This window comes from Coregonus lavaretus (assembly GCF_964263955.1).
Source record: "Coregonus lavaretus genome assembly, chromosome: 39".
Taxonomy (NCBI): Eukaryota; Metazoa; Chordata; class Actinopteri; order Salmoniformes; family Salmonidae; genus Coregonus; species Coregonus lavaretus.
The window spans coordinates 7,188,044-7,201,714 of record NC_140026.1 but is presented as its reverse complement, the minus strand read 5'-3'; the positions used below and the strand labels follow the sequence as shown (position 1 = coordinate 7,201,714).

The window sequence follows — 13,671 nt, the reverse complement described above, 5'->3', positions numbered from 1 at the left end:
TGATGTAATCAAAACTAAGTTGCAATTTAAATTAAGTAAAAATACAATATTTTTATTGTTATTTTTTATTATTGGCCTAATTTACAACAATTAAATACAGTGGTCCTGTATGGATACACTTAATATGTATTTTTTAAATTTTTTATTTATGTTGAGTAGGTATTAAAATTACTCAGTTGCACGGTCTCTCATGATATTGTAGCAAATTCGGGGGATAGTCACAAACGGGACTCGATCCCGGGTCCAGCGACTGTCAAGCCGAACCGTTCGAACCGTTACACCAAGAGGTCCGAAATTCTTGAAGAGGTCACTAGGTGTCGTGTTAAGGTCGCTACATTACCCCCTTCCTTTGGGAGAGCGTTTCCACACAAGTGTACACACCTCTTCGATGGCCTCAAGGGCGCCATCCCACTTCTGACACCAATTTGATGAATTCGGGGGGATGCACCTAACGGGAATCGAACCTAGGTCTAGCGAATGTCAAGCCAACACCTTAACCGTTATACCAAGAGGTACGAACCTCTTGAGGAGATTGCTAGGTTTTGGGTTAAAGGTCCAATGCAGCTGTTTTTATATCAATATCAAATCATTTCTGGGTAACAGTAGCTAGGTTTCCATCCAATTGGCGACAGATTTTAATGCAAATATTCTAGAATCTGCATAAAAACTATATGCACATTTCCCACCAGAGATGTGTTTCCATCAAAGTGACTTCCATCAAATTGAGTGCATATAAAAATACATTTTGCGGTTAAATTCCCGAATGAAAAATACAAGTTAAATGGGTTTACATCGCATTTTCAACTCTACTGATGGCTCCTCCAGTATTGGAACGTGCGCCAGAGGGCTTGTACTGTATAGTCTACATGATGAGATTATTATGGACCAAAGAGCGAGATTCATTTTATTTGTCAAAACGGCAGCCAAGCATCGATGATCATGCCACCAGGAATAAGACAATATGTAAGGACATTGTACCATGGTAACATCAGACAGAAACGGTCAAATGTCACTCTTTATGGCCACTTTTAAACAACTGAAATATCTGCATGTTTACATTAGTGGCCAGATGCTGAAGAACATACGCACATGCAGGTACTTTTTTGCAGGTGCTGGAGTTCTAGGTGAACTCTTGAAATATACTTCCAGGTGATCTTATTGACATGTTTCGACCCTTAGGTCTTCATCCGGCATCCAGGATTTCCTTTTTATTTTTCATATGTTACTAACCACCCTCTCGACTGGTACAATTACATACTGTAAGTATCTTCGCAACACAGGAAAACACTTTTTATGGATGCAAGCCAAATTGGACACTATTCCCTACATGGCACACTACTTTTGACCAGAGCAAAAGGTGTGCACTATATACTACCAGTCAAAAGCTTGGACACACCTACTCATTCAAGGGTTTTTCTTTATTTGTACTATTTTCTACATTGTAGAATAATAGTGAAGACATCAAAACTATTAAATAACACATAGGGAATCATGTAGTAACCAAATAAGTGTTATATTTGAGATACTTCAAAGTAGCCACCCTTTGCCTTGATGACAGCTTTGCACACTCTTGGCATACTCTCAACCAGCTTCACATGGAATGCTTTTCCAACAGTCTTGAAGGAGTTCCCACATATGCTGAGCACTTGTTGGCTGCTTTTCCTTCACTCTGCGGTCCAACTCATCCCAAACCATCTCAATTGGGTTGAGGTCGGGTGATTGTGGAGGCCAGGTCATCTGAAGCAGCAATCCATCCCTCTCTTTCTTGGTCAAATAGCCCTTACACAGCGTGGAGGTGTGTTGGGTCATTGTCCTGTTGAAAAACAAATGATAGTCCCACTAAGCGCAAACCAGATGGGATGGCGTATCGCTGCAGAATGATGTGGTAGCCATGCTGGTTAAGTGTACCTTGAATTCTAAATAAATCACTGACAGTGTCACCAGCAAAGCACCCCCACACTAACACACCTCCTCCTCCATGCTTCACGGTAGGAACCACACGTGGAGATCATCCATTCACCTACTCTGCATCTCACAAAGACTCGGCAGTTGGAACGAAAAGTCTCAATTTGGACTCATCAGGCCAAAGGACAGATTCCCACCGGTCTAATGTCCATTGCTCCTGTTTCTTGGCCCAAGCAAGTCTCTTCTTCTTATTGGTGTCCTTTAGTAGTGGTTTCTTTGCAGCAATTCAACCATGAAGGCCTGATTCACATAGTCTCCTCTGAACAGTTGATGTTGAGATGTGTCTGTTACTTGAACTCTGTGAAACATTTATTTGGGCTGCAATTTCTGAGGCTGGTAACTCTAATCAACGTATCTTCTGCAGCAGAGGTAACTCTGGGTCTTCCTTTCCTGTGGCGGTCCTCATGAGAGCCAGTTTCATCATAGTGCTTGATGGTTTTTGCGACTGCACTTGAAGAAACTTACATTTTATTTGAGATTTTCCGGATTGACTGACCTTCATGTCTTAAAGTAATGGTGGAATGTCGTTTCTCTTTGCTTATTTGAGCTGTTCTTGCCATAATATGGACTTGGTCTTTTACCAAATAGGGCTATCTTCTGTATACCAACCCTACCTTGTCACAACACAACTGATTTGCTCAAACGCATTAAGAAGGAAAGAAATTTCACAAATTAACATTTAACAAGGCACACCTGTTAATTGAAATGCATTCCAGGTGACTACCTCATGAAGCTGGTTGAGAGAATGCCAAGAGTGTGCAAAGCTGTCATCAAGGCAAAGGGTGGCTCCTTTGAAGAATCTCAAATATAAAATATATTTTGATTTGTTTAAGACTTTTTTGGTTACTACATGATTCCATATGTGTTATTTCATAGTTTTGATGTCTTCACTATTATTCTACAATGTAGAAAATAGTAGAAATAAAGAAAAACCCTGGAATGAGTAGGTGTGTCCAAACTTTTGACTGGTACTGTATATAATAGGGTGCCATTTGGGACGAAGTACTATGTTGAACGTCATTGTTGGTGTGGAGCAGTGATCTTTGTACAGGTAGATACTCCAGCTCTATGTCATTGGAACTAGAGACTGGGTGTGGTTTGGTTAGGTAAATGTGGCACAGTACAGGTGATGGCAGATAGGACACAAGGTTTATTTATTAATAAGTTGATGACCCAACCTGAATTAACCAATAGTACATGAGGCCGGGTGTTGTGACATTTTTGTCATGGCTGTGCGTGGTCATAGCCACGAGGCGAAGCGAAACCAGTCTGTCAAAAGTTGCTAGCTCATGTCTAAATTCTTAAACTAAATACATACTGCAATTCCAACTACAAAACATCTTAGCTTTGATTTTAAGACCTAAAATACAACAACTTGCTTAGCTAGTAGTAATAGCAGTAAAAGTAGTCATTTAGAAACTCTGTGGTAGTAGTAGTAGTTGTGCGTTGCTAGGTAACGATGTAAATGTATATGAATACTGGCCATGTGTATGTTATCTGGTATACAATGGGCAGGATAGACCACACGTGTCAAACTCATTCCACAGAGGGCCGAGTGTCTGCGGGTTTTCACTCCTCCCTAGTATTTGATTGATTAATTAAGGTCAGTAATTAGTAAAGAACTCCCCTCACCTGATTGTCTAGGTCTTAATTGAAAGGAAAAACCAAAAACCTGCAGACACTAGGCCCTCCATGGAATGAGTTTGACACCCCTGGGATAGACTAACAATGGGAATTCCAAACCACCCGTTGTATAGCATTGATTAAAGCACGCACCTGTAAAGTACGCAAACATGCTCACACACACACCGTACGCAAGCATCCTGTGACTAATATTAATTTGATCATTAACGATTATCTAACTTTATGGATTGATTGATCATTTGTATCTGGGCTCTCCAACCCTGTTCCTGGAAAGCTACCATCCTGTAGCTTTTCACTCCAACCCTAATCTAGCGCACCTGATTCTAATAATTAGCAGGTTGATAAACTGAATCAGGTTAGTTACAACTGGAGTTGGATAGAAAACCTACAGGAGGGTAGCTCTCCAGGAACAGGGTTGGAGTTAAAACCTACAGGAGGGTAGCTCTCCAGGATCAGGGTTGGAGTTAAGACCTACAGGAGGGTAGCTCTCCAGGAACAGGGTTGGAGAGCCCTGATTTGGATGATGTTGGAAGTTGCCTGAATTTCAGACTGTGTGTTTCTGATTTAGCCAACTCATGATGTTATCGTGTTTGGCAGAACCACGACAGAGAAAGCTGGCTTCAGCGGGAACGATTTTTTTTTTTAACCGCTTTGATATTCTTTATGTAATGAAAAGTGCGCTATAAATTATTATTATCCAGGCTACGTTGCTGGTGGGGTTTCAGAAACATCTGAGGCCTTGCACAGTTAGTTAGTGAGAGGGCTGTACCCATATAATTCAGATTCGAATTAGTCATTCTAATTCTATGGTTCTACTCACAGAGTTAAATAGAACACATAGCATCTACGGTTCTTGCATTGGTGTGAGATCGCTATGGCAACAAACAGGGCCTTTTGAAGACTACATCAACAAGTCACAATACCAGTGGTGATATTTCACAAACAGCAGGACCCCCTGAATTAATACCTGAGTCTAAGACGAAGGCCCCTCCACAGTTTCTCGCACTGAATGGGTTTTTGAGTAAAAATATGCAGTGATTTGGGTTGGTTTCGAGTAATGTAGACACAATTAACAAGATTCAAAGGACTTACAGTAAATGAGTGACATGTTGTATTGTTAGAGGGGCAAAGGAGCGGCTTGAGTGTCATGTCATTAAACCCCATAGGGCTTTTTGGTTCGGTCATGCACATCTCTTAACTTGAGTGGAGGTGGATAATTGGGAAATCTATATATTTACCGTCACAGCTGTGAATCTGTAGCCCACATCTATACATTTACCAATGCAATGGGGAATATATATACTAGGCCAAATATATAGGCTATTGAGGTCTATGTTAACGTAGTTGGTCCATCTATGAAATACAGTAGCCTAGTGATGAAAAGGCATGCGTTTCTATTCTGTTCCATAGAGAGCAATAGTAACGGCATCTTTTTGTAGGCATTAACAGAGGCTAACTCCATCGCTCGATTGGCCAAAGCCTATGGGGAAACGAATGAACGCCGAAAATAAGGTCTGTGGTAAACACAGGCTTAGAAGATCTTTTAAGTTTTGTTATAGTTTTGTTATATGAGCTAACGTCACTTTTTGTGGATTCTGAAGCATTTATTTAATCAAAATAAGCACATAAAGGCTTCATAATTCATAAAGGTCATGTTAACTGACTGATATTATCCCCATAGGAATGTCTGAATGAACCAGGTTTAATTTCAGTTTTTTAGGACTACAAACTGGCGAACTCTATTCAACACTATCATTACAGTGCTAATACTGATTCAGAGGGAGGAACAATGCTGAGTTAGTTAATCGGGGAAGCCTAGTGACAAATGAAGAAAAAGTCATCGCTTTATTGATTCCAAGTCACTTGATATAAACTGTTGACAAATCCCAGTTACGCAACACTGTTATATTGAATGGCGCCTGCCCCCTGCCTGACTAACATTCACAATGGCTTTTTATGATTTCCTCATCAGTCAAATCAGTTTTGATTTTATAATGAGGGCTATGAAAAGTGTGTTTGATAAGGCAAGTCAATATTATAAACATCATAGGCAAGGCATTGGTCCATAAGACTACTTTACCGCAGACATCATTATAGTCTGGGGTGGAATCTTTATAAAAAAAATGTTTTACATAGAATCCTAGGATTTTGGGGAGTTCCCAGAATGACTTTTTCCCAATTCCACACCTGCCCATATATCATAGTATACTACTGTGGGCTATCGTGTAGGGCTCTGCTGCTGTCTCCGATCTGAGGGGGAACTCCTTCTACTCAATCGAATCATTCAACATTGACCCCTATTAGAATTCACTTACTTCATGGAATTTACATTCCACCAAGCTCTTTAGACCACAGCTATAAAGAGTAGAAAGAAAAAAACTACACACACGTTACAGCATTTAATCAAAGATGGTAAACCTATCTGAAAGAAATATACAACTCGTTGATTATATCTTGTGTTGTGGTGTAAGGGGGTTAGGTGAATTTTAAACCACAGATGATTAAAAGAAACCAGTATCTTTGGTTCAAATATGTCAATCACCACAGAAGGATAATTCATAGCTCCCTTGTGACACCTGGAGACATGCAAATCCCATGTACACATTTCATTTCAAGGCACGTTCAAAAAGTAGACAGGTGATCATCAACACAGACGACTGTCCCTATACCACAGACTAGTGTGATGTGCTTCTTGCCACGGCTAGATGTACCACACCATCTTGTTCGGGTCCGTGGCCAGTCACTGTGTCCCGATACACACTAGCACACCATCTAGTATGCATGGCCAATACATCTCTTCAGTGTGAGTCAAGTATGTGTGTGGAAGGTACCGACACAGTGGGGGAAAAAAGTATTTAGTCAGCCACCAATTGTGCTGAAAGACCCAGCCACGTTTCATCTTCAATGCCCTTGCTGATGGAAGGAGGTTTTCACTCAAAATCTCACGATACATGGCCCCATTCATTCTTTCCTTTTCACAGATCAGTCGTCCTGGTCCCTTTGCAGAAAAACAGCCCCAAAGCATGATGTTTCCACCCCCATGCTTCACAGTAGGTATGGTGTTCTTTGGATGCAACTCAGCATTCTTTGTCCTCCAAACATGACGAGTTGAGTTTTTACCAAAAAGTTATATTTTGGTTTCATCTGACCATATGACATTCTCCCAATCCAAATGCACTCTAGCAAACTTCAGACGGGCCTGGACATGTACTGGCTTAAGCAGGGGGACACGTCTTGCACTGCAGGATTTGAGTCCCTGGCAGCGTAGTGTGTTACTGATGGTAGGCTTTGTTACTTTGGTCCCAGCTCTCTGCAGGTCATTCACTAGGTCCCCCCGTGTGGTTCTGGGATTTTTGCTCACCGTTCTTGTGATCATTTTGACCCCACGGGTGAGATCTTGCGTGGAGCCCCAGATCGAGGGAGATTATCAGTGGTCTTGTATGTCTTCCATTTCCTAACAATTGCTCCCACAGTTGATTTCTTCAAACCAAGCTGCTTACCTATTGCAGATTCAGTCTTCCCAGCCTGGTGCAGGTCTACAATTTTGTTTCTGGTGTCCTTTGACAGCTCTTTGGTCTTGGCCATAGTGGAGTTTGGAGTGTGACTGTTTGAGGTTGTGGACAGGTGTCTTTTATACTGATAACAAGTTCAAACAGGTGCCATTAATACAGGTAACATTTACATTTTACATTTTAGTCATTTAGCAGACGCTCTTATCCAGAGCGACTTACAGTTAGTTAGTGAATACATGTTTTTTAAATATTTTTTTAATTATACTGGCCCCCCATGGGAATCGAACCCACAACCCTGGCGTTGCAAACGCCATGCTCTATCAACTGAGCTACATCCCTGCCGGCCATTCCCTCCCCTACCCTGGACGACGCTGGGCCAATTGTGCGCCGCCCATGAGTCTCCCGGTCGCAGCCGGCTGGTAACAAGTGGAGGACAGAGGAACCTCTTAAAGAAGAAGTTACAGGTCTGTGAGAGCCAGAAATCTTGCTTGTTTGTAGGTGACCAAATACTTATTTTAGACCATAATTTGCAAATAAATTCATTAAAAATCCTACAATGTGATTTTCTGGAGAAAAAAAATCTCAATTTGTCTGTCATAGTTGACGTGTACCTATGATGAAAATTACAGGCCTCTCTCATCTTTTTAAGTGGGAGAACTTGCACAATTGGTACTGACTAAATCCTTTTTTCCCCCACTGTAGATTCAGTCACTGTGGGGTTAGGATAAGGTTCCTACAAAAATGCTTTTATTAATGTCTACATAACTTTTTGCAAAGTACATTCTACTATAGACACCTTAATGCATACTTTTAAATATGTGAACTAAACATAAAAATATATACAGTAACAGTCAATCGTTTGGACAAACCTACTCATTCCAGAGTTTCTTTATTTTTACTATTTTCTACATTGTAGAGTGTGCAAAGCTGTCATCAAGGCAAAGGGTGGCTACTTTGAATAATCTAAAATCTAAAATATATTTTAATTTGTTTAACACGTTTTTGGTTACTACATGATTTAGTTTTGATGTCTTCACTATTATTCTACAATGTAAAAAATAGTAAAAATAAAGAAAAACTCTTGAATGAGACGGTCCAAACTTTTGACTGGTACTGTATATAAACACATTCCTTTAAAAAAAAATGTTGGTACTAATGTTACTGTCCCCACTACAAATGAATACTTAAATACATGTAATTTTGTCCTTAACATTTTTTATTGAAATACTGTCAAATTCCATTCATTACTATGGAGGACTACTCCTACTGGGGAGTACCAATATGGCCATTACCTAGCATCAGCAATCCAGGGTTTATACAGTTTATACAGCAATCCAGGGTTTATTCAGAAAGTATTCAGACCCCTTGACATTTTGTTACGTTACAGCCTTATTCTAAAATTGATTACATTGTTTTTTCCCCCATTATCAATCTACACACAATACCTGATAATGACAAAGCAAAAACAGTTTTTTTTAAAAAATTTGCAAATGTATTAAAAATTTAAAATCAGAAATATCACATTTACATAAGTATTCAGACCCTTTACTCAGTATTTTGTTGAAGCACCTATGGCAGCAATTACAGCATCGAGTCTTTTTGGGTATGACGCTACCAGCTTGGCACACCTGTATTTGGGGAGTTTCTCCCATTCTTCTTTGCAGATCCTCTCAAGCTCTGCACAGCTATTTTCAGAGCTCTCCAGAGATGTTCGATCGGGTTCAAGTCCGGGCTCTGGCTGGGCCACTCAAGGACATTCAGAGACTTGTCCCGAAGCCACTCCTGCGTTGTCTTGGCTGTGTGCTTAGGGTTGTTGTCCTGTTGGAAGGTGAAACTTTGCCCCAGTCTGAGGTCCTGAGCGCTCTGGAGCAGGTTTTCATCAAGGATCTCTCTGTACTTTGCTCCGTTTATCTTTCCCTCGATCCTGACTAGTCTCTCAGTCCATGCCGCTGAAAAACATCCCCACAGCATGATGCTGCCACCACGATGCTTCACCGTAGGGATGGTGCCAGGTTTCCTCCAGACGTGACGCTTGGCATTCAGGCCAAAGAGTTAAATCTTTGTTTCATCAGACCAGAGAATCTTGTTTCTCATGGTCTGAGAATCCTTTAGGTGCCTTTTGGCAAACTCCAAGCGGGCTGTCATGTGCCTTTGACCGAGGAGTGGATTCCTTCTGGCCACTCTACCATAAATGCCTGATTGGTGGAGTGCTGCAGAGATGGTTGTCCTTCTGGAAGGTTCTCCCATCTTCACAGAGGAACTCTGGAGCGCTGTCAGAGTGACCATTGGGTTCTTGGTCACCTCAAGACCAAGGCCCTTCTCCTCTGATTGCTCCGTTTGGCCTGGCGGCCAGCTCTAGGAAGAGTCTTGGTCATTCCAAACTTCTTCCATTTAAGAATGATGGTGGCCACGGTGTTCTTGGGGACCTTCAATGCTGCAGAAATGTTTTCAATTGAATTTACCACAGGTGGACTCCAATCAAGTTGTAGAAACATCTCAAGGATGATCAATGGAAACAGGACACACATGAGCTCAATTTCGAGTCTCATAGCAAAGGGTCTGAATACTTATGTAAATAAGGTATTTCTGTTTTTTATAATACATTTGCTAAAATTTCTAAAAACCTGTTTTTGCTTTGTCATCACGGGGTATTGTTTGTAGATTGATGAGGGGAAACATTAATTTAATAAATTTTAGAATAAGGCTGTAACGTAACAAAATGTGGAAAAAGGGAAGGGGTCTGAATACTTTCCGAATGCACCGTACACATCAGTGGTTACTCCTAACCACTGATCTAAGGTTTTGCACTTCTTCCTAAACCTGATCAGTGCCTAAGGGCCTAACAGGGCAGTTTCTACCCGGAGCGTCCGTGCGCCTCCTCCCTGTGGACCCTGAACGGCAACCCGTGTCCCGGGATGATGACATCAGAGGTGCGTAGCGCCTTCTGTCGGTTGACCTCCTGAACTGCAGGGTTCTCACTCAGCTCCCTCCAACTGTCGTCATCAGTGCAACTCTCAAATAGGTCTCCGGCAACAAGCACCGTGCCCATTGTGGTTCCCTTCACAAGAAGGCTCACATCGCGCCCTGTGTGGCCCGGAGTGGGTACTATTGACACCTGGTGGAGAGATGAAGGTATTGCAATGAGGTTTAGAGTACAGTTGCAGGAAGTACTTATCAAATCAAATTTTATTGGCCACATGCGCCGAATACAACAGGTGCAGACATTACAGTGAAATGCTTACTTACAGCCCTTAACCAACAGTGCATTTATTTTTTAATAAAAAAGTAAAATAAAAAAGAGCAGAAGTAAAATAAAATAACAGTAACAGTATCAAAGCTATTCGCTGCTCTGGCACCCCAATGGTGGAACAAGCTCCCACACGACGCCAGGACAGCAGAGTCACTCACCACCTTCCGGAGACATTTGAAACCACACCTCTTTAAGGAATACCTGGGATAGGATAAAAGTAATCCTTCTACCCTCCCCCTACCCCACCCCACCAAGTGGTTGTCCCACTGGCTATCATAAGGTGAATGTACCAATTTGTAAGTCGCTCTGGATAAGAGTGTCTGCTAAATGATGAAAATGTAAATGTAAATGCAGTAGGGAGGCTATATATACTGGGGGGTACAGGTGCAGAGTCAATGTGCGGGGGCACCGGCTAGTTGAGGTAGTTGAAGTAATATGTACATGTGGGTAGAGTTAAAGTGACTATGCATAAATAATTAACAGAGTAGCAGCAGCGTAAAAATATGGGGTGGGGGTGGGGGGGCAGTGCAAATAGTCCAGTACAGTAATATACAAATGATGAGGTTACTGATTAAAGTAAGTGCTGGTGAATATGCATGGCAAACCATTGAAAATGGCTGTTACACATACACACACACTATTGAATATGATTACACTGAGTTGGGTTGATCAAAAGAAGAGTTTCAGACTCACATGTTCATCAATAGGATATGGTTGCCCCTCAGCTAGCTGGTTAGGAAGGTACCTATCCCCCTCACTGATGTCACACCCCACAACTATCGTTGCCCCTGGAAACAGCCCCAGATTACCAACATGGTCGGAGTGGCCATGTGTCCCCACCACCAAACTGACATCACCCGGGTCTAGTCGCTTATCCTTCAGCCGTTTCACTAGAAAGTCCCGGTCCCACGGTCCTCCGGTGTCTACTAGAATAGTTCTAGGTCCCGTTAGGAGAGAGATAGTCCCGTCTGCTCGGAAAGAACCGTCCTGTTCGGAAAGACAATAGCCAACTTTGAGCACCGATATGGAGTAGGGTTGCCCCACAATCTCGAGTTCTGTGTCCGATAACTCGCTTCTTTTAAACTCGCTACTGTTACATGCATAATTTTTTTCAGTCGCTTCCATCTCTGCTTAATAATAGATGTTTGCTAGCTACAGAATCACAGTTTTGGATAAATGAACTACAAACATTACCACAGGTATCTAGAAACCACATATGTTGTCGACAGTTTGTATCAATTCTACGGTATGGCAAGAGGGACAAGTGCAATTTTGTCGTTTGGAAAGATGTTTAGGTGTCACAGCAAAGTGCTTTGGTGCCATCTGCTGGATAGCAGAATCTATTACATTTTGTAAGGCCAGCTGGCGTGATGCAACTTTGCACCATGATCACTCTACCTATATCTGCCTGGCCTAAATTACGGTGGGTAGTAAACATATTTGGCTTCCAGTAAAATGTCATGATTTCTTTCGGTATAAGTCCACTTTCAAGACTGTATCATGCATCTAGCTACCGTGTGTATGACCAACAATAGTACCATGAACACAACAGAAGCAGGTGAGAGCTACACAGGTAAGACACTTTTTTGGGTTTAGGAGGTAAATTCTGGGTATTTTCAGATATTGAATAATTTTAGATGCTGTATATTATGAGATGCTAATAGAGATATCTTAAACATTAAAAAAGAAAGCTGACAAAAGTGTCAAACCTCAGTTAAACCTCAAACCAAAAGTTTACTCAAAGTTTACTCAATGTTAATAATTCATTGTCTTAAAAATAACTGGCACAAATTTACAGAATATACATTGTTTAATTACTATTTCATACATTTGAGACATTTTATTTAAAATAACTGAAAACTATGACATTAAAACCCACCTCAATCAAAACAAAGCAAGTGCACCTACAGTTACAATATTATACCTGAAAAGGTTTTGAATCTAAGAGTTCTGTGAAATGATTGATCACATTGCATGAGGTTGATGTTGGTTCAAGACATTTATTTTGAGTTACAAGGAAACAATTGGAGAATTCCAGTAACGTATAATCACTCTAAGGAAGTCTTTGGAACTGACCCTTGATCCTATAAACACTGGCAGACATATTGACTGCATGGCTCCATTGTTATTGTTCTTGTGAAATAGTACATCTCTCTCTCTCTCCCCCCTCTCTCTTTCTTTATCCCTCTCGCACCCTTACTACACAAATTCTCTCTCTCTCCCAATCTCTCTCTCTCTCTCTCTCTTTCTCTCTGTCCTTGTCTTTTCTCAATGTCTCTCACCCTTACTACCCTGTTTCTCTCCCTCCCTCTCTCTCTCTCTTGCTCGCTCCTGCTATCTCCCTCTCTTTCCCTCTGTCTCAATCTCTCTCTCTCTCTCTCTCTCTCTCTCTCTTTCTTTCAATTCAACGTAAGGGCTTTATTGGCATGGGAAACATATGTTTACATTGCCAAAGCAAGTGAAGTAGATAATAAACAAAAGTGAAATAAACAATCAAAATTAACAATAAACATTACACTCACAAAAGTTCCAAAAGAATAAAGACATTTCAAATGTCATATTATGCGCAAATAGGGAAAATAAATGAACATAAATATGGGTTGTATTTACAATGGTGTTTGTTCTTCACTGGTTGCCCTTTTCTTGTGGCAACAGGTCACAAATCTTGCTGCTGTGATGGCACACTGTGGTATTTCACCCAATAGATATGTGAGTTTTCAAAATTGGGTTTGTTTTCGAATTCTTTGTGGATCTGTGTAATCTGAGGGAAATATGTGTCTCTAATATTGGCATACATTGGCAGGAGGTTAGGAAGTGCAGCTCAGTTTCCACCTCATTTTGTGGGCAGTGTGCCTGTCTTCTTTTAAAAAATCCTAATTGACTGGATAGTGATTCTGTAATTACATTGTGTAGAATTTGGTGATTGTCTGTCTAATAGGAAACTTCAATGACCAACCTGGAGATGACAACATCAAGCCATATGGTAAACCAGCTGGCAACACCAACGAACTAGGAGAGAGCTGGCAGGTGCCCGACGACCGCCCCGAGTGAGTCTCACGCACCTGTTTTCGTTTCTTTTACATTCATGAATTGAATGGTTTTATGTATCCAGTATTTTTCAGGAAGTACTATAGTCTGACCTGGGATACACCTGGGATAGGGTCCTGTGTGGCTCAGTTGGTAGAGCATGGCACTTGCAATACCAGGGTTGTGGGTTTGATTCCAATGGGGGACCAGTACACAAATGTATGCACTCATTACTTACTGTAAGTTTCTCTGAATAAGAGCATCTGCTAAAAT

General features: G+C 41.2%; 1 protein-coding gene across 1 annotated transcript; it reads right to left on the bottom strand.

Moving 5' to 3' along the window:
* Nucleotides 1-9,941: 9,941 nt before the first annotated feature.
* Nucleotides 9,942-11,576, bottom strand: LOC311113236 (metallo-beta-lactamase domain-containing protein 1-like). Its single transcript, XM_084156442.1, has 2 exons — nt 11,065-11,576; nt 9,942-10,236 (listed from the first exon to the last, which is right to left on the bottom strand). Exons 1-2 carry the CDS (start codon nt 11,494-11,496, stop codon nt 9,976-9,978), a joined length of 693 nt encoding a protein of 230 aa, XP_084012568.1. The 5' UTR covers nt 11,497-11,576; the 3' UTR covers nt 9,942-9,975.
* Between the last annotated feature and the right edge of the window lie 2,095 nt (nt 11,577-13,671).

Bases quoted from the DNA above. Each gene is read 5' to 3' on its own strand.
- LOC311113236 (XM_084156442.1), bottom strand. From the start codon at position 11,496: ATGGAAGCGACTGAAAAAAATTATGCATGTAACAGTAGCGAGTTTAAA. The intron at 10,237-11,064 runs GTGAGTCTGAAA...TCTCTCCACCAG, and splicing joins CATATCCTATTGATGAACAT to GTGTCAATAGTACCCACTCC.